The sequence below is a fragment of the Hibiscus syriacus genome, unplaced genomic scaffold (genome assembly GCF_006381635.1).
Source record: "Hibiscus syriacus cultivar Baekdansim isolate YM2019G1 unplaced genomic scaffold, ASM638163v2 tig00111330_pilon, whole genome shotgun sequence".
Taxonomy (NCBI): Eukaryota; Viridiplantae; Streptophyta; class Magnoliopsida; order Malvales; family Malvaceae; genus Hibiscus; species Hibiscus syriacus.
Genome location: NW_024063059.1, coordinates 8,538,629 through 8,560,095, shown reverse-complemented (window position 1 = coordinate 8,560,095; position 21,467 = coordinate 8,538,629). Strand labels below are relative to the sequence as shown.

General features: G+C 34.3%; 1 protein-coding gene and 1 pseudogene across 1 annotated transcript; one reads left to right on the top strand and one right to left on the bottom strand.

Moving 5' to 3' along the window:
* Nucleotides 1-2,506: 2,506 nt before the first annotated feature.
* Nucleotides 2,507-8,476, bottom strand: LOC120158731 (annotated as a pseudogene).
* LOC120158732 (elongation factor 1-alpha-like) lies at nucleotides 5,601-8,574 on the top strand. Its single transcript, XM_039169512.1, has 3 exons — nucleotides 5,601-6,281; nucleotides 7,976-7,979; nucleotides 8,561-8,574. The coding sequence occupies exon 1, from the start codon at nucleotides 5,699-5,701 to the stop codon at nucleotides 6,197-6,199; it is 501 nt and encodes a 166-aa protein (XP_039025443.1). The 5' UTR covers nucleotides 5,601-5,698; the 3' UTR covers nucleotides 6,200-6,281; nucleotides 7,976-7,979; nucleotides 8,561-8,574.
* Nucleotides 8,575-21,467: the final 12,893 nt, after the last annotated feature.

Genomic DNA, 21,467 nt, shown 5'->3' with positions numbered 1-21,467 from the left:
TTATTTATTTTTTTAAAATAAATTATACATAATATGATAACTTATAAATTATTAAAAAATTAAAAAATATTTTAAAAGGATATATTATACATAATATATACATATAATATATAGACATATCATTAATATTTATACAAAGTATTCTTATTGAGTTAATCGAGAATCACAAAATTTAAATTAGTCGATATTTACAAATTTTAGATTAGTCGTAACTTATTATGTTTTCTAATTATATTTTACGTTGAAACTTATTATATAATTATCTTTTAAATTAGTTAAGACTTACAAAAATATAATTAGAAAACATAATAAATTTTTACTAGTTCAAAAATTATAAGTCTCGACTAATTTAATTTTTTTAATTCTAGATTAATCCAGTAATAATACTTTGTATAAGTGTTGATGATATATTTATATATATTACATATATATGTTATGTATAATATATTTTTTAAAATATTTTAAATTTTTAATAATTTATAAGTTATCATTTTATAACTTGATATATATGTATAATATATATTTTTTTTAAAATATTTTTTTTAATTTTTTAATAATTTATAAGTTATTATTTTATAAATTATGACATATATTAAAAAAATAATATTTTTACAATAATTTTAATATTTTGAATATGTATATTCAATTTTTTAGTAATTTAATTTTACTTTTTAGTATATTTTATATTTAATTTTTTTAAATATTTGAATAATTTTATATTTATAGTTTAAAATAATTTTAATTTTTTATAAAATTAAATAATCCTTTGAACTTTAAAAAAAATCAAATTGACCTTTGGACAAAATAAAAAAAATCAATTTAACCCATATGTCATGTCATCCACCACGTCATCAATCATTGTAGACAGTCATGTCAGCATCGTGGACTGTCATGTTAGCACCGTGAACTGTCACATCAGTACCGTAAACTGTCACATCAGCACCGTAACAAATCAAAAATTAAAAACATTGGTCAAAGAGTCAAATTGGATTGCTTGCTGAGTTGGATCAAAATAGTTAACGTCACTCATCCTTTTAACTATAAATAATAATTAGCTGACCCTTATTCCCATATGTAATGGGGTAAGGGAGAGGTAGGATAATAGGCTGCCCCCAACACCAGGTTGAGAGCAGTTTCCGTGGAAGACCTCCAAATTATAAATTGCCCACCGTGGGACTCAATCCCACGACCCCAAGGTTAAGATCCTTGTACTCTACCAATTGAGCTGGACAGGTAATTCTTTAACTATAAATAATAATGAAGGATCAAAATAAAACTTTTTAATAAATTTAATGATTATCTTATAACTCCCAAAAGCCTGTTGACTCAAATGAAAAATGAAGGGGAAGAGAAAGATCAAGGTAGTTTTATTTAAGTTTGTTATATTTTTCTAGGTTAACATTTTTAAATCTTTTTCCCCCTTTTCCTTCCCCTCTTTCTAAAGACATTTTCTTTTGTTTCCCTTCCCAAGTATTGTTCTCTTTCATGCTTTAATGACTTATTTTGAACAGATATATTACTCGTTTTCTAGTTTGAAGGCTAGATTTCTACCGTTTCTTCTTTTATGTATTGACAAACACAACTAAATATATAAGCTTTTCTTTGTGTAAATACTTTATGTAACTAAACCTAAGATCAAAGCTTTCTATTAAATACAGCGTTGTTTTGAACATGCACTAATCATCCAATATGAAGCTTCAACTACTCATATTCATGCTACTACAACAAATACCACACAACACTACATGTTCTTTCGCCGTTGATGCGAACCTAAGCTACTCGAGAGCTATGCTACACTGATACAAATACAAGGACGGGAAATGACAATTTTTAAAATTACAAGGTATGGGGACGGTGTTTTTTTTAAATTATAAATAGATGTAAAATATCATTAATACATTCAATTATTCATAGATAATTAGTGTAACACCCTAATTTAGCCCTAGTTAAAAATCCTAACATCTGGGAATTTATTTCTCAAATCCCTAAATTAATTTTGGTGGTCAATTTGAAAATACTGCAAAACTTGTTGCCAGATTTAAAAACTCTAGAAAGTTCAGGGATCAACCCATCAATTAGACCAAAATTTCTTTAAATCCTATTCTAACTCTTCTTTCTACCCCACGCTTTCTTTTATTTCTTTCTTTTCACAAACCCTAGCTGTCATCGCTCCACCATCACGTCGCCATTTTGCTATTTTGAGGTAAGAAAGGTCGCCGGCAACAATCCTACGATCATGACCTTCTCTCTTTCTTTTTTCTTTGACCGTCGTGCGCGTCGTTTAAGATCTAGTAAGGGAGAGCTGAAGCTTCTCTTGCCACTGTTTGCAGTGTCACGATAGTCACAAACCGTCCCCGAAACATCCCAAGTAAACATCGAACGTCCCTAAGTTCGTTCAGCAATACCCGCCACAGTGACACATCCCCAGTACGTACCCCAACCACCCCGTGACAGGGATGTATCGGGTAATTGAAACGGGGTTCCTTTGCCATCCCCCGCTTTATAGCTCGAGAGTTCCATTGAAGTATATATATATAGGATCTCTAACAGGTCTTCATGATATTTCATTCAAGTGGCTTCCATGAAGATATACAACCAAAGAGTTCTTCAATAAACAACATATCAAAGCATACAACTCACTATCAACCAAGCTAAATGCAACAATCAGAAACAGTAAACCATCCTCATCTAGACATGAAAGGATCTTCACATTGAATCAAAGTGCATCAATCAGAAACAACAAACCATCCTCACCTAGACTTGAGGGAACTTCACATTGAATCAAATTTTCTGTTCAATAAAGTATCAAATGCAAAACATATCCCTTTTGCATGTCTTCATTGTGCCATAAGGATTTAAACAACTCATGCTCACATGGAACACAAACCATCTAATAAATATTTTTAACAAGGCATTCTCACAAAAGAAACCCACAAGTGAATTCTGTTGGTCAATTACCTAGCTCACTAAAGCAAATACAAATAACCTCAAATTTCTCACATACATAACCGAAGGTAAAAGCAGCAATCCATACGTTTTGGGCATTAGAACTCGACCCTGGGAGTGTTTCTCTCTCAAACCACATTATTGATTTAGATTTTAGAAGCATGGGCCACCACAATGTTTTTTTATCAACATTACAGAGGAAAGCTTTCTGCTTTGAAGCAGAGCAATTAACTATAAAACTTAAGATTTTCCCTTTTGATCCAGATTAAGGAAACTTTTATTTCATCCTCATAGTATATGTTACATGATTGGCTTAGTTAATTGCTATCGTGTATCAAGGACAGTCCTATGATGCACAGTGAGATGACATGTCTTTCAAACCAGATAAATTGTTTGATTCTAGTCAACTTACAAGTTTCAACAAGATGGAATTCACACTTATCCTCAATTATTTTTCGGCCACAAAATATTATTTTATGTTGAATTCCTTAACAAGAAATTAATCATAATTTGATGACCTTGACGCTTAGTGAATTTCTTTTCTCAAACTAAATCAAATTCATATTATCTAAAAAGGGGAAGTTTTATTCAGCTGTATTGCATAAAGTATATCAAACATCAACTATGCCAAACTTAAAATTTTTGGAGGTATTATTCACTATTTGATGAACTAAAGGAATTTCACCAAAGATTTTTGAAGGAACTTTACTTCATTAATGGAGCAAAGTTATAACATAAATGACATGCTTAAATATAGCAGATTCCACAAATTAACTCAAAGAGGAATACAAGCTTAAGCATTCTATGAAGCAAACTATCAGACTTTAGAGTGTGTTTGGATCAAGAATTCTATCATTTTCAGCCGTCATTTTTTTCCTGATTAAAGATGCCTATGTTTGGTTAGGTAAGATTATCAAGTGAGGGTAATATTTCAATACCAACAGTATATGTTGGGGTGTTTATTCCTGGGAATGTTATTCCCACATATATCTTTGGTATTTTTTCATTCCCGTGTTAAGGGCTAAAATACCTTTCGTTTCCCCGTTTGTCTCTGCATATCTTCTTCTCCGAGCTTGCCTCTGCGAAAAAAATCATTTTCCCATTCTCCTGGTAAGATTTTTTCTCACTCCCTTTGTTTTATTTTCTCAGCAGTGAAATTCATTGTTTTATATGAAATCTAGGTTTGTTCTGCTTTCTATTTTCGTTCGTGTTATATGATTCTATGGCTTCAACAAACGCGTTCTGATTCATCACAACCTTCTTCTTCTTTTTCCTAAACTCTTATAATATTCACCTTCTAGACTCAAAATCAAATCTTTTGCATATAAAAACGAAGAAAAATGCTTGTGTTTTCCCATTCTCAAAGAAAAGAAACAACCCATACATTGTACGAACCGCTCTCTCGATCGTTCTTCCAGTTTGATTTCGATAAAAATGGTGGAAGAAACTAACCAACCCGAATTTCAATCCTCTGCATCAACCACCGTAGTCAAACGAAAATCCTCATGGCCATCCGTTCTCCGTTGGATTCCGACATCTACCGATCAAATCATCGCCGCCGAGAAACGCCTTATCTCCCTCATCAAGTATGTAAACCTTCAATTTCGTTTGCTTATCAATTTACTTTGGATTCCCTAAGCTTACGCTTTAAAAAGCTGGAAAGTTCGATTGCACATTAATTGAATTCTCATAGTATTTCATATAATTCTTTTGTTCTTTTTAATTTGGATTATCAATGGGTAACTGGGTATGTCATTGTTATTTCATAAATTTTGGCAAAAACTTGTATAGGAATTCGATAATTTTGGCGAAAACTTATTATTTTATATATCATTAATACATGATTGGTTGGAAAAAATGCCAATTATGAAGCCATAGTAAATGGAGCAAATATTGGGCTCTACCAACAAAATTTTGCAGAGGGTGGATTCAGTGTTCTTCAGGTTGTATATCCAACAGTTGGCTTGTCTACTTTGCATTTATATTGCACTTTTTCTTCTGTCTGTCAACTTGTGTTGTTAATTGTTGTGCATGTTTGAATCCAGGTTATGCGGGTGCTTACGGTGCAACACCTCCTGTAAGTGATATGAATATAGTGTCTTATTATGGATCGACCACGTTTCTCTCTCTATATGAACCCTGGTTGAAATTAACTTTTATTATTCTGTTAGTATGGATTATTTAGAAGGTTATATATTTCAGTCTTTGTCCAAATTTATAACTTCTGAGCTGCTGAATTTGGTTGCTGCAAGAGCATCTTTATTCAACTACATGGGAATTTTCTTTGCTTTGCTGTGTTAAAAACTTCTGGCCTATTTGTTTGCTCTGATGAAATCTCGGATGCCAAGTGAACTTGACCATTCTATATCATTATATTCTATGAGACTCGTGATGGTGCACAACACTAACAGTTGAAAATTGGATACTTTTGAGTTGCAATCGAATGAAAAACATGGTTATTTGTTTGAGGGTCTAGTTATATTTTTTACTTTGAAATTAGTATCAGTTACATATCAAGAAAAGGGAGAATGTTAAGAGAGTAGATATTTCTCATTACTCTCTCATTCTTTTCCTCCAAAATGCTGCAGGTATCACAATTACCCTACCTGGGTGCTAGACCAATTGTTCCAGAAGCTCCCACGCCACCAAATAACATTTTGTTATTCAGAATCCACTTCATGAAGTCTACAAGATTGGTGGTATTGGAACTGTCCCTGTTGGTCGTGTTGAGACTGGTGTCCTTAAACCTGGAATGGTCGTGACCTTTGGCCCCACTGGTCTGACCACTGAAGTTAAGTCTGTTGAGATGCACCATGAATCCCTCCCGGAGGCTCTATCTGGTGACAACGTTGGATTCAATGTTAAGAATGTTGCTGTTAAGGATCTCAAGCGTGGTTATGTTGCTTCGAACTCAAAGGATGATCCTGCCAACGAGGCAACCAACTTCACCTCACAAGTCATTATCATGAACCACCCTGGTCAGATTGGAAATGGATATGCCCCAGTTCTCGACTGTCACACCTCCCACATTGCCGTGAAATTTGCTGAATTGTTGACCAAGATTGACATGCGATCTGGGAAGGAGCTTGAGAAGGAGCCCAAGTTCTTGAAGAACGTTGATGCAGGGATGGTGAAGATGGTTCCGACCAAGCCTATGGCTGTGAAGACATTCTCGGAGTACCCACGTCTTGGACGTTTCGCTGTGAGGGACATGCACCAGACCGTTGCTGTTGGTGTCATCAAGAGCGTCTAGAAGAAGGACCCAACCGGTGCCAAGGTCACCAAATCTGCCGCCAAGAAGAAGTGAGGTTGCATTTGAGCAATAATTGTGACTGCAATGATAGTTTTCTAAAACTTCTTTTATTTCTAGAATCTGTCATGTTTTTTTTTGAGACCCTGGTCATCGTTGTTGAATCTATCTTTAGTTTGTCTTGCTCAATTTCCATTAAAAAAAAGAATCTTCCTCATGAAGCAACCACAATGATGCTGCAAATGCTCTTCAATCAATACCCTGGTTTAAAGGATGTCATAATGGTGGAAACAAAACCAGGTATTGCCTTTGTGGAGCATGAAAACGAGATGCAATCAACAGTTGCGATGCAAGCACTACAAGGTTTCAAGATGCAGCAAAATCAGATGTTGATTACTTATGCAAAGAAGTAGACGGAAAGCCTGAAATATTCTTCTCTTGCATTCAACTTGAGAAGAAGGCCATGTGTATGGACCATGGATGATGGTCAATTAGATGACAATTGCCATCTATTCTAATAGCTGTTTTGTGACATTCTCTTTAACTAGAGCTTCAGGATTGTTACTATAGATTGTTTATCGGATGTTTATGTTTTAATCTATGAATTATTATTAAATTCTCTATGTTTTAACATTTGTTGCGGATACTAATCCAGTTACATAAGTATGAATCAAATGACTAAATTATTGTATATAGAAGAATGTAAAGCTTGTCGATTGAAAAATTCAAGAAAACTTCCAATAAATGTGTCATATATGAACTGAAGCTAGTTCCACAATGTAAACATTAATATATTGTTACCATAAATTATGTAAAATTTAACATTAATTAAAATTAAAATAATACATTATATATTTAAATATTCAAATAATATATTTTTAACATATAGAATTTTTATATAAATAATTTTTATTTAAATATTTAGAATTTTACTTGTTAAAAATATAGAACAATGACAATTTGGTAAAATATGCATTCCAGTAATCTTTTATTCCTTCAACCAAACATGATAATCTTACATTTCTGCCAAATCAACCAAACACAGTAACGTAACATTACCAGTAATCCTATTCCCTGGTAATCTTTTATTCCAACCGGTAATCTTTTATTCCCACCGGTAATCTTTTATTCCCACCGGTAATCTTTTATTCCCACCGGTAATCTTTTATTCCGTGAACCAAACGCAACCTTAATACTTTCGAGAAGGAAAATTCGGTCCCAAACCTCAAACTTTGAGAAGCTGCATTTTGTTAGAAAAAGCAATGCCAATCCAATCCGGTTGAGCAGCAGACCACTGCAACTGATTGATTTCTGAGCCAGCAGAGTACACACACAAAGGGTCGATACCATTAGGTCCAGCCACCGTAGGCAACTCCCAAATAGGAGCCTGCGTATCATCCCCAGCAGAACAAATATGCTTAGAACTCTGAGGAGCCCAGGTGATGGCATTGACACTGGCTTGATGGCGCTCCAACTCAGCCACCGGCATCGTGGGTGACCTTATATCCAAAATCACAACTTTGTTGCTATCCATTTGAATAGTAGCCATATACTTCAAATCCTCTTGTTCCAAGCCAACCTTAATAAAGGGGTGTCGGGTTGAGGACTTTCATAAATGATCGTGGAATGTTCTTTGTCCCTCAAATCGAAAATCCTGACGGACCCATCAACGGAAACGGACGCAAAAACTCTAGCTTCACCCCAAACAATATCGTAAACCTCTTTATCATGAGCGATCAGTTGGGTCTCGACGACGCCCTTCTCGATGTCCCAAATGGTGCACGTAGTGTCGATGCTGGATGTCCCGATTCTCTTGGGTTCAACATCGTTCCAATCGAAGGAAGTTAAAGGGGCACAAAACTCGCTGGATTTGCTGTTGTTGAGAACGGAGAGACGTTCAATGGAAGATTCTAGAACTTCCCAGAGACGAAGGTAGTCGCCGGAGGAAGCGAGGAGATCGGAAGAAGAAGAGGAGGAGGAGGAGGAGGATTTACGATTGGGTTGGAACATGAGCTTTGTGGGTGGATAAGGGTGGTCGAAGGAAAGGGTTGGGTTGGTTTTGACGGAAAGCGTGTCTGGATCAAAGGAGATTATGTCGGCTCTGTTACTGTAGTCTTCGAGGAAACTGCCGAGAGCGATGGATTGATGGTTGAGATTCGTGGGGGATGGGGTTGAAGATACGGCCATGGCGTAAACCGTGTAGGGTGATTCGTAGGTTACGGAGTTATCGGAACTCAGGTGGGATTCTTGACTCGAATTCTCCATTTTTTTTTCTTCACCTTCGACAAGCTCAAGGAAAAATGGGGAGAAGCTTTAGGGTTTACAGGGGGAGCTGTGAATTTTCCTTTTCGGTTTCTATGCAAGTGCTGCAAGTAGATTTTAAGGTTTGGGTCGGTCAACCCGTAGCCATGGACTACTGGTAAAAAAGAAATAAAAGAAAACATAGACTTTGTACATTTCTTCCCATAAAACATAGACTTTGTACATTTCTTTTAGTCGATGTTAGAATTAAAAAATAATTAAAATTCGGTAACATCAATAGTTAAATAGAATCTTGTTCTCTATAACAAGTTTTTAGTTCGAGTAATTGTACGTAAAATATGTATGTGTTTGTCAACGACTAAGAAAGAATATAAACATATATTACATTCTAATCAACTTAAATTATAAAATAATTAAAATTTGATATATGATAACATATCGATAATTTCATAAAAATGATTTAATTATGAAATTTAGAGTTATTATATATTTGGAATTCCTGGTCTCAAATTTCAAATACAACTCATCATAGGCATCTTGTAACTCTTTAAATGAATAACATTAAAATCACAAGAGTTAGAAGTTACCATTGAATGTTCTTCGATGGCCATGAGGCATAGATTGACTACTTCATCATCATCGGAGTTATCTTCATCACTCCAAGCCACAACAAATGCCTTCTTTTTGCTTGATCACTTTCTTTTTAGGAGAGAACATTCATACTTGACATGTTCCGTCCTTTGGCACTCAAAGCATATCAGGAGACCTTTCTTTTTGCTCGATTCATGCTTCTTGTCTTCTTTGGATGTCATAAATCGTTTGAATTTCTTGAAGAACTTGGCAATTTCTTCTTCTTCATCCTCTTCTTCACTTGAGGTGCTTTCATCTTAAGTAGAGGATTTTAAGGCAACACTTTTTCTTTGTTTTCTTGTTTCTTCTCTTTTTCTTATTCTTTCTCATTTTCCATCATCTCATGAGTGAGAAGAGAGCCAATAAGTTCATCAAGCGATAGAGTTTTTAAGTTATTCGCTTCAATGATCGCCATTTTCTTCGATTGCCAAGATTTGGAAGAGAATATATCATCTTCCTAACAAGCTTCTAATTAGGGGTGATATCTCTATATCCCTTGAGACCGTAGACAATCATGAAAAATATATTCATCATATCTTTGATGTATTTATCCGATTTCATCTTGAAATTTTTATAGCTATGATTGAGAAGACCGATTTTTGTTTCCCTCACTTCATCGGTTCCTTCACGAGTGACTTGGAGCTTGTCCCAAGTCTCCTTGGCATTTGAGCAAGAGGAGACTTCCATATTCATTCGGGCCTAATGCAAAACAAAATGTGCTCAAGATAGAGCTCCAAGCATATAGATCGGTAGCCTAAATGAAGAGCATTATCCTATTATTCCAATAAGCATAATTTGCCCCATTGAAATAAGATGGCTTGCTAACTGGTTGAGATTCTTCGATGTAGTAAGCGTTAGAGGAAAAAGCCATATTCTCGGTTGCTTTAAGAAATTGATGTAGAGCTTCAAGGATCTTCACAAGGTTGTTAGATCTTCGATTTGTGATACGCTCTGATGCCAATTTTGAGTTCGTTGAAGCTCGATCAATCAATCAAAATATACCAAGAGGTGGTGAATTGACTTTTTGAAGTTTAGGGAGTAAGGAGTATATATATAGGAAATTTTTCACAATGATTTATGGTGGTTTAACTCCCTCAATGAAGTCTACATCCACTACCTAAGCTCCTCACTTAGGATTTTCCAACAAATCCACTAATTTGTTCTTTATATTTCATGGATCAAGAGTAACCTTTACAATTCCTTAGTTTTTCACTTGTCTAAACTAGAACCAAAACCCCTTTACAAAGGATAAGAAATGTGTAAACAAGAAGACCTATCTAGGTTGGTGTTTACAATGATTTAACTCACAAAAAACCTAAGGATATACAATTAAGCTCAAAACACAAATAATTACAAGAGAAAGAAAATAATGATTGAAAAACTTTTTTCTTGTGTATGAATGCTTGGATAGGTGTTGATAACCTTCTTCAAGTGTCCTCAACTTGTTTTTATATGTTGGAATGAGTTATTAGCCATTTCTAGCTCAAGGTTACGGAGTTATCGGAACTCAGGTGGGATTCTTGACTCGAATTCTCCATTTTTTTTTCTTCACCTTCGACAAGCTCAAGGAAAAATGGGGAGAAGCTTTAGGGTTTACAGGGGGAGCTGTGAATTTTCCTTTTCGGTTTCTATGCAAGTGCTGCAAGTAGATTTTAAGGTTTGGGTCGGTCAACCCGTAGCCATGGACTACTGGTAAAAAAGAAATAAAAGAAAACATAGACTTTGTACATTTCTTCCCATAAAACATAGACTTTGTACATTTCTTTAGTCGATGTTAGAATTAAAAATAATTAAAATTCGGTAACATCAATAGTTAAATAGAATCTTGTTCTCTATAACAAGTTTTTAGTTCGAGTAATTGTACGTAAAATGTATGTGTTTGTCAACGACTAAGAAAGAATAAACATATATTACATTCTAATCAACTTAAATTATAAAATAATTAAAATTTGATATATGATAACATATCGATAATTTCATAAAAATGATTTAATTATGAAATTTAGAGTATTATATATTTGGAATTCTGGTCTCAAATTTCAAATACAACTCATCATAGGCATCTTGTAACTCTTTAAATGAATAACATTAAAATCACAAGAGTTAGAAGTTACCATTGAGTTCTTCGATGGCCATGAGGCATAGATTGACTACTTCATCATCATCGGAGTTATCTTCATCACTCCAAGCCACAACAAATGCCTTCTTTTTGCTTGATCACTTTCTTTTTAGGAGAGAACATTCATACTTGACATGTTCCGTCCTTTGGCACTCAAAGCATATCAGGAGACCTTTCTTTTTGCTCGATTCATGCTTCTTGTCTTCTTTGGATGTCATAAATCGTTTGAATTTCTTGAAGAACTTGGCAATTTCTTCTTCTTCATCCTCTTCTTCACTTGAGGTGCTTTCATCTTAAGTAGAGGATTTAAGGCAACACTTTTCTTTGTTTTCTTGTTTCTTCTCTTTTTCTTATTCTTTCTCATTTTCCATCATCTCATGAGTGAGAAGAGAGCCAATAAGTTCATCAAGCGATAGAGTTTTTAAGTTATTCGCTTCAATGATCGCCATTTTCTTCGATTGCCAAGATTTGGAAGAGAATATATCATCTTCCTAACAAGCTTCTAATTAGGGGTGATATCTCTATATCCCTTGAGACCGTAGACAATCATGAAAAATATATTCATCATATCTTTGATGTATTTATACGATTTCATCTTGAAATTTTTATAGCTATGATTGAGAAGACCGATTTTTGTTTCCCTCACTTCATCGGTTCCTTCACGAGTGACTTGGAGCTTGTCCCAAGTCTCCTTGGCATTTGAGCAAGAGGAGACTCTTCCATATTCATTCGGGCCTAATGCACAAAACAAAATGTGCATGGCATTAACATTGAGTTGGAACTCTTTCTTCTCTCTTTCACTCCATTCCTCCATAACTCTAGTTGGAGTATAGTGACCCATCAAGATAGAGCTCCAAGCATATAGATCGGTAGCCTAAATGAAGAGCATTATCCTATTATTCCAATAAGCATAATTTGCCCCATTGAAATAAGATGGCTTGCTAACTGGTTGAGATTCTTCGATGTAGTAAGCGTTAGAGGAAAAAGCCATATTCTCGGTTGCTTTAAGAAATTGATGTAGAGCTTCAAGGATCTTCACAAGGTTGTTAGATCTTCGATTTGTGATACGCTATGATGCCAATTTTGAGTTCGTTGAAGCTCGATCAATCAATCAAAATATACCAAGAGGTGGTGAATTGACTTTTTGAAGTTTAGGGAGTAAGGAGTATATATATAGGAAATTTTTCACAATGATTTATGGTGGTTTAACTCCCTCAATGAAGTCTACATCCACTACCTAAGCTCCTCACTTAGGATTTTCCAACAAATCCACTAATTTGTTCTTTATATTTCAAGGATCAAGAGTAACCTTTACAATTCCTTAGTTTTTCACTTGTCTAAACTAGAACCAAAACCCCTTTACAAAGGATAAGAAATGTGTAAACAAGAAGACCTATCTAGGTTGGTGTTTACAATGATTTAACTCACAAAAAAACCTAAGGATATACAATTAAGCTCAAAACACAAATAATTACAAGAGAAAGAAAATAATGATTGAAAAACTTTTTTCTTGTGTATGAATGCTTGGATAGGTGTTGATAACCTTCTTCAAGTGTCCTCAACTGGTTTTTATATGTTGGAATGAGTTATTAGCCATTTCTAGCTGTTGGGGATGATTTGGAGCCTTTGAGAGCTGAAAAATCTGCAATTCTACGTAGGAGTTTCGAAAACTTTAAAGAGGGTTTTGAAACCTTCATTTAAAATTTTGATCGTTTGAACATAAGGTTTTGAAACCTATAGGCCAAATTTACATTTTGCCTTAGGGGTTTCAAAACCATGCCCAAAATTGTCTGTTTCACCTTTTAAAAACTTAAAAACTTTGAATTAATTTTGCAAAGTTTGAACAAATTCAATTTGGTCCAAAAATATGTTTGTCCTTATTTGTTATATCAAAATATTAGTTCTACAAATAATATATTCAATCTAGTACTTCCTCTTTTACAAACTTGCAATTAAATCCCAAAATTCTTAACCCATTCAAATTAGCCACTAAAATTTCCCAAACTTGCAAATTTGTTCCAAAACAATATTCAAACATAAAATTCAACATCCAAGTATTAATTTCCAGCATTGAACACTTTGAATTGCAGTTTTACACATAAATGTCCCTAACCATGGCCGAATCTTGTATATTCATTTCTAGTAAATTTTATTCATCACATAAGTTTGGAAATTAATCCACAACACTAATAACATGAAAATCAAGCTTTAAATCACCAAAATACAACTTGTTTATCATTCACCCAAGTAATGAAATTCATCATCCAATCATGCTTTCATGAACTTTTTATATCAAATGATAGAGAATTTCAAGTAGATTAATTATCTATCTAATAACTTTATCCAAAAATAAATCAAATAAGCTATAAAATCAAAATAAAAAACTTCCCTTACATACTATGGAGGTCATGATTGAAAAAAGGAGAAGAAGCTGTAATTTCTTGATTTTTTTTCTTCAATTATAACTTGATACACATGGTTTTATCCTATTATAAATGAATTTAAAATTCATTTAAATCTAGTTTACCATTTTTCCATTAATAAAAATTAATAACTATAGTTTTGACACTCCCATCATATCATCCCTTACCTCATATTATCCATAACAAAAATATCATATTCTTGTTTTCCCATGTTTTCCCTTACACTTTTGCAAAATTTTAATTTAGTTACTTAAATTCACTATTCCACTTTAGCATCAAAATTCCATCAAATTCCACTGATCCACATCAAACTCCACTTATTAAAAATATCAAAAACAATATTTCTAACCTCAAACTACCTTTCTTCAAATTTTTGTAAACTTTTCATTGAATCCAATTATCTGAATATTTTATCACTTAATAAATTCTTCCACAACTTCCGGATCGAAATCTAAATTCCATAAAGAATCCATTCTTAAGGATGAACTAATTATTTATTAAATAAATTTTTTGAAAATTACCACTTTGGTCCTTAAACTTTTCTAAAATTATAGTTTTGTAACCAAATTTCACAATTTCGATTTAACATGAAAAATCGACTTTAGTTCCACAAATCCATGTTAAGTTTCATCATTCTAAATTATTGAAATAATATTTCCTACCTTTCTCTGTCAACCTTCAGAATTTCTCAAAATTATGGTTCATTTAATTATCCGAATTATTATGAGACTTTACTATTTTATAACCTTTAATACAAATCTCTTATCAAAATTATGATTTCCACGAAAATGTTAATTTTAGAGTAAACTATTCATTTATGGGCCAACATATATAACTTTTAAAAATTATATTTTTGGTCACTAAACTTTTTCAAATTCATACTTTATCCACCACACTTTTAAAAACTTACATTTTGGCCACTATACAAAATTTGGAGTATTACGATTCTCCCCCTCATAAAGAAAATTCTTCCTCAAATTTTCAACACATACCAAATTAGAACACTAAGGAAATTGCATTTTTATATTCTCTTTCCCAAACTTACTCGATCTTATGCTTTACTAAGGAAAACAAAAATTTAACAAACGGGTTCATCTTATTCTTTAGTCTTTTGACTTTATGTGCTAATATCTTTACTAATTTTTTTTCTTCGCATATCAAATCTATTTGAATATACTATGGAATAATAATTCTTAAGTTCAGTTTTCCTTTGACCAACTTGTAATATTTTCCCCCAAAATGATACTTGGAGAAACCTTTTATCACCAACTTGGTATATGATCCCTTTTCCTTTTCACATTTGAATAAGGCTTATGTTAATCGATAACTATCTTAAGATTATCTTAAATAATCTTTACGTTATGTTTTAGCTCTTTAATTAATCAGGGTCAACTATGATTTGATTCTTACGGTCGAACTAATTCAATGATATTCATCATTTTCTTCTTAAAATGGTTTCGTACAACTCATCTTAACACTTGCTTGATAACTGTTATTATTGGCAAATTCTGCTAAAGGTAAATACTTTTTCCATAATCCTTTGAATTCAATCATATTTATGCCCTTAGCATATCTTCTAAAGTCTGAATAGTCTGCTATAATTTCTTTATATATAAGGATGAAAAACAACACTGAAATTCAGTTGAATTCCCATACTTAATACAAATACTTCCAAATTCTCTAATTAAATTTTGGATCTTTATCATTTACTATCGAGATAAATACTTCGAGTAATTGAATAACTTAATTTATATATCATTTATCATACCTATCCACAATCACCTAGAATGAACTTCTCTTGTTGGGTATTCAAGAAAATCTTGTACCAATATCCATCCTAATTTTCTTCTATTTCCTCCGAGGAATAGAAATCAATTTCCATAATCCTGGGAATGAACTTCTCTTGTTTAGGTTCTTTGATACAATTTAAGTTGAAAGTTTTTTCATTCTTGATTCTTGATTTCGAGTGAATTAGGAAAAGATCTCGAGAATTATCCATTTATCTAATATTGGGAGATTTAGATTCAAGAAAAAAACGAGCATGATATTTATTCAAACGAACATTGGTAAAGGTTAATTCATCTTAGGGATAAGATTCTCATTTCAATGGCTAGAAGGAGTGCAAGATAGGTTGTTGTTCACCCATGGTTAATGCAGGGATGTATCACCAAGGCATGCATAATTGACCAGTTCTTCAGGTTAGGGATAATAAGAAGACATTGAAGAATGCTTCGTCGAGCTTTAAAGAAAGAAACCTAGTTTCTATGACAATTGAATCATTTTTCAATTGTCATGGGAATTGAATTGCCTCTATCCAAATAGTGATCATAACATCATAATTCACGATAACCGATCTGCTCTGTCATAACCTTTTTCTTATTTACTTGCTTATTTTTTTTACTCGCTAATTCAAACTTCTACAATCACCAATTTATTCCTCTTTATAGTGCAAGAAGCTAGAACACAAAGTTACACCAATCTATGTGAAGATGATATGTATTATATATTATAACTTGCAATGTGTACACTTGCACAAATTACGAATCACTCAAATAACATAAGTTTTTGGCATCATTGTTAGGGTTGGCGATAGCGAAATTAATTTTTATATCTTGCACCAATTTTTAATCAGATTCAAGGGGCTTACAATTTTTGGTTTTGCATATATGTATGAACAGGGTGAGACCAACATTACCAGAATACCCATTTGAACCCAAATAGAGCGAGTTCTTTTTAAAACAAGACGCAAGAGACTAGCAAGAATAGAAGATCCACCTGTTAATCCAGTTGACAACCTAAATATCATCGACAACTAGATAGCGAAAGAAAATGGAGGAGGAGCTTTAGTCGAGCGATCTGTTCAAGTAAGGAACAGGCCTATTCGAGACTACTTAGAGGAAGATTTTAACTGTCTCAATCCGAGAGTTGTCATACCTGGCATATAGAGTCTGTCTATTTTTTGAATTAAAACTAGCAATGCTCAATATGATAAACACAATTGGTTAATTTGGCGGATCGACAAAAGAAGATGCCAGACACCATCTCAAACCATTTATTGAAATTTGTAATTCATTCAAGTAATAAGGAGTCTATGAGGATGTCGTAAGGATGAAATTATTCCCCTATTCACTAAGGGATAGGGCAAAATCGTGGCTGAATATTATCCCCTCTGGATCTCTTGAATCTTGGACATATTTATGCCATCTTTTCCTTGATAGATTTAGTTTTAGAATTTTGATTGATAAATTACATAACAATATTACTTTTTTCGATAGGCAGATGATGAATCCACGTGTGAGGCTTGGGAGCGATACATAGAGCTTTTACGCAAATGTCTCATGCACAAATTCCCAGTATGGACGCAAGTGACAATGTTTTACAAGTTAGTAAATTCGATGACTAGGATGATGCTAGATGCTTCGGCAAATAGCATACTTCTCGACAAGTCACTGGAGAAAGAAATGAAGATCTTAAAAAGTCTTAAAAAGAATGACTATCAGCTTCCAACTACTAGAAGAGAAGGAGTCAGACATAATGCCATGTAAATAAGCTTGATTCATCACACCATTTCCCTGCGGTTGGCTACTGAAACCAACTTGGTTAAGAATATGCAACGACCTAGTAATCCACATGAGATCAAGGTAGTAGATTCATTTATGATTTATGTAACAGTAGCTATGATTCTTTTGAGTGTCTACAGAACCCATAATCTAGCTTCTATGTTGAAAACTATAACTGGAACAACAATGTGATGTCCAACACATACTTTAGCTTGGAGAAAGCACCCTAATTTCTCATGGAGCAACCCAATCAATGCCCTCAATCAAAATAATTAGAATACACAAGCATTGGGATTCCAGCAGAACATACTAAGGCAATAGATGCTGCAACAACAATTAACACCATCTAGTTCTTTGGAAATTCTCTCAATTCTTTTATGTTAAAAATTGAATCTTACATGGGTGAGAATAATAGCTTCATGAAAAGGATTGACACTTTCATTAACAAGTCTGGGATGAGATTATAGAACCAAAATGTAACTTTGGAAGCCTTAGAAACATATGTCAGACAATTTTCCTAGAAATTGAGCACAAGACAACTAGGCGTTTTACCCAGTGATACTGAGGTTAGGGATGGCAACGGGTCGGGTTCGGGCCGGGTATTGGGTCGGGTATTTAAACGGGGATCCCCATCGGGTAATCGGGGAAAATCGCAGGGAAATTGGTATCCTCGTTTAGCATAAATGATTATTTAAACGGGTATCGGGCCGGGTATATATATTTAAATTAAACATATAAATATTATATATATATATTTTAATTTAATTTAATTTAAATTTATTAATATTATATATATATATAAATAATAATTATTTTTAATATTTATCAGGCTGGGTAATCGGGGCGGGGATTACTAAACCTGTCCCCGTCCCCGTCCCTGTCCCCGTCCCCGTCCCTGTCCCCATTTAGCATAAACAGTTTTCCCCGTCCTCGTTTAATTCGATTTTTGATTTTCCCCGTCAGATTCGGGTTTTTTTGCCATCCCTAACTGAGGTAGCAAGGGGATTGGGCCATGAGCAATGTAAGGTAATCACCACTTAAAGCTTAAAAAACTAACTGAAACCCCTTCAAAGCCCACATGAAGAACTCCACCAACAGAACAAACCACTATCCAGAAACAATGCCCAGTCGATATTGATGAATCAGTTATTGCCTCGACAAGTCCACATGCCTCGATAATTCTAGATACCGCAGAGTTTTCATCGACCAAATTCCAAATAGATGGGAACGATAAGGAGATAAAATTCCCACCATCTTTCCTTCAAAGCTTGAAAAGGTATAAATAACAATATTAGTTCATGAAATTCTTGGACATCTTGAAGCAAGTCCATATCAACTTTCTGTTAGTGGAGGCGATCGAGAAAATGTAGAACTACACTAAGTTTTTTAAGGACATTAACTCTAAAATATAGACGCTAGGGGAGTTTGAAACAGTTGTTGTGATAGAGAGATGCATGGCCTGTTGGGACCGTCGGTGCACCCCAAGACTTAGCGAAAACAAAACTCGATGGTCTCACCAGCTATCCAAGTATGTAAAATAGAAATCAGGAGGAAATGATACGAATACTTACAATGGGTACCTTGAAAACAAAAAAGACAACAGAGATAAGTGGTGATCACGAACGAATCGAATCGAATCGTAAGCCTCCACGAAAATACGTCTTGACCTCTACTTAGTTCACCCAATTGAGAGCAAAATTTTCTTTTTCGGGTCGAATATGGGTTGGGGGTGTTACAAGATATATGGATGATTCAGAAGAATGCCAATGCATTAGAGACATAGAATCAAGGGAGGAAGAGGAAACACAAAATCTTGGCCAAGACAAATTTTTACAAATCAATGAATACAACACTTTGTGCCACGACTTGATGCCTATGACACATGAACGCGAAACATTGTCAGAAGAGGATTTCGATAAATATTGCCTTGGCAACAGTTGTTTGAATGAAGCAATAAACGAAGTCCCGACCAATGACACCAAAGCAGACTATGAAGGCAAATCAGAGGAACAATCTAGTTTCCTTCATGCCATCGCATTTGAAATACACCTACTTAGGTAGTAATTAGACTTTACCAGTAATAATATCTGCGAGTCTAACATCTGAATAGGAGAACAGTTTATTAAACGTTTTGTAACAGCACAAAAAAGCTCTCGGGTGGACCATGGCATACTTAAAGGGAATCAACCCTACCATATGCATGCACAAGATCAACTTAGAAGACATTCATAGCAATTCAGTGAAACCACAAAGAATATTCAACCCGATCATGAAGAAAGTAGTCATGAAGGAAATCATAAAATGGCTGGATGCTGGAGTAATTTATCTAATATTCGATAGATCATCGGTCAGTCCGGTACAGTGCGTGCCAAAGAAAGGTGGTGTGATCATGGTCAAAAACGAAGATGATGAGCTTTTAACTACTAGAACAGTCACGGGCTGGCGAATTTGTATGGACTATAGGTAGCTCAATAAAGCCACAAAGAAAGACCACTTTCCCTTTATTGACCAAATGCCTGATAGGTTAGCAGGGAAAGTTATTGCTTCCTTGATGGATATTCGGGATACAATCAGATAGACATAGTACCGGAGGATCAAGGGAAGACTACTTTCACATGTCCATATGGTACCTATGCATTTAGACGAATATCTTTTGGGCTATGTAACGGTCCAACAACCTTTCAGAGATGTATGATGACCATTTTTTCAGATATGGTGGAAGATTGCATGGAAGTATTTATGGATGTCTTCTCCATCTCAGGCAACGATTTCAATAAATTCCATTATAACTTATCTAAAGTTCTGAAACGATGTGAAGAAGCCAACCTAGTAATGAACTGGGAGAAAAGCCTTTTTATGGTAACCGGTGTTGGGACACAAGATTTCTTGTCAAGGTATTGAATTTGATAGAGCCAAGGTGGAAGTAATTGAAAATCTACCTCCACCCACCAATGTGAAAGGCATACGCAGTTTCCTTGGACATGTATACTTATACAGGCAGTTCATAAAAGATTTTTCTCAAATATCAAAACCTTTGTGTCTTTTACTTAAACAAAATCAACCATTTGTATTTAATGATGATTGCTTAAATGCTTTTACAGATTTGAAGAAAAGACTTTCATCAGCACCAATTGTTATTCAACCAGACTGGAATGAACCTTTCGAGCTCATGTGCGATGCTAGTGACTATGCAGTTGGGCCAGTGCTATGACAACGAAAAAGTAAAATCTTTCATGTTATATACTATGCTAGTCGCACTCTTAATGATGCACAAATAAACTATACCACAACTGAAAAAAACTTCTTGTAATAGTATTTGTAGTCGATAAGTTTAGGCCATATCTCATAGGAACTAAAGTAATTGAGCATATGAATCACTCGACCATTAAATATTTATTCAATAAGAAAGATGCAAAGCCTAGGCTAATTGGATAAATATTATTACTACAAGAGTTCGATTTTGAGGTAAAAGATAGTAAGGGTATTGAAAACCAACTAACAGGTCACTTATCTAGACTAGAAAACAAAATTAGTTGTCATGACATGAAAGACATCCAGAAGAATTTCCCTGATGAGAAAATTTTATCTGTCACGGTTGTCTCGTGGTATGCTAACATAGTCAACTTTCTTTTTACTGGTATTATACCTCCATATTTATCTAGCCAAGGCAGAAAAAAGTTCAGACATGATGTGTAATACTATTACTGGGATGAACCGTTCCTATTCAAGCAAAACAGGGAGAAAATAATAAGAAGATGTGTCCCAGAAGAAGAAAACAAAGAAATTCTACATCATTGCCACTCATCACTGTATGGAGGACATTTCGGCGGATTGAGAATAGCGAAAAAGGTTCTTAAATTCAGTTTCTATTGGCCCACCTTGTTCAAATATGCACACGAATTCTACAAGTCATGTGATAAGTGACAGCGATCAGGGAACATATCAAAGAGACATGAGATGCCATGGCAAAACATTCTGAGGTTAAACTTTTCGATGTATAGGGGATAGATTTCATGGGACCCCTTTCCCATATTTTTTGGTGATCTATACATTCTCTTGGCTGTAGACTATGTGTCCAAATAGGTGGAAGCCATTGCAACACCTAAGAATGATTCTAAGACTATGTTGAAATTCTTGCACAAGAACATATTCACACGTTTTGGAACACCGCTAGCTATTATTAGTGATGAAGGCATACACTTTGATAACAAATTAATTGCCAAGACACTGAAAAGATATGGGGTACGACATCGAATAGCCATAGCATATCATCCCTA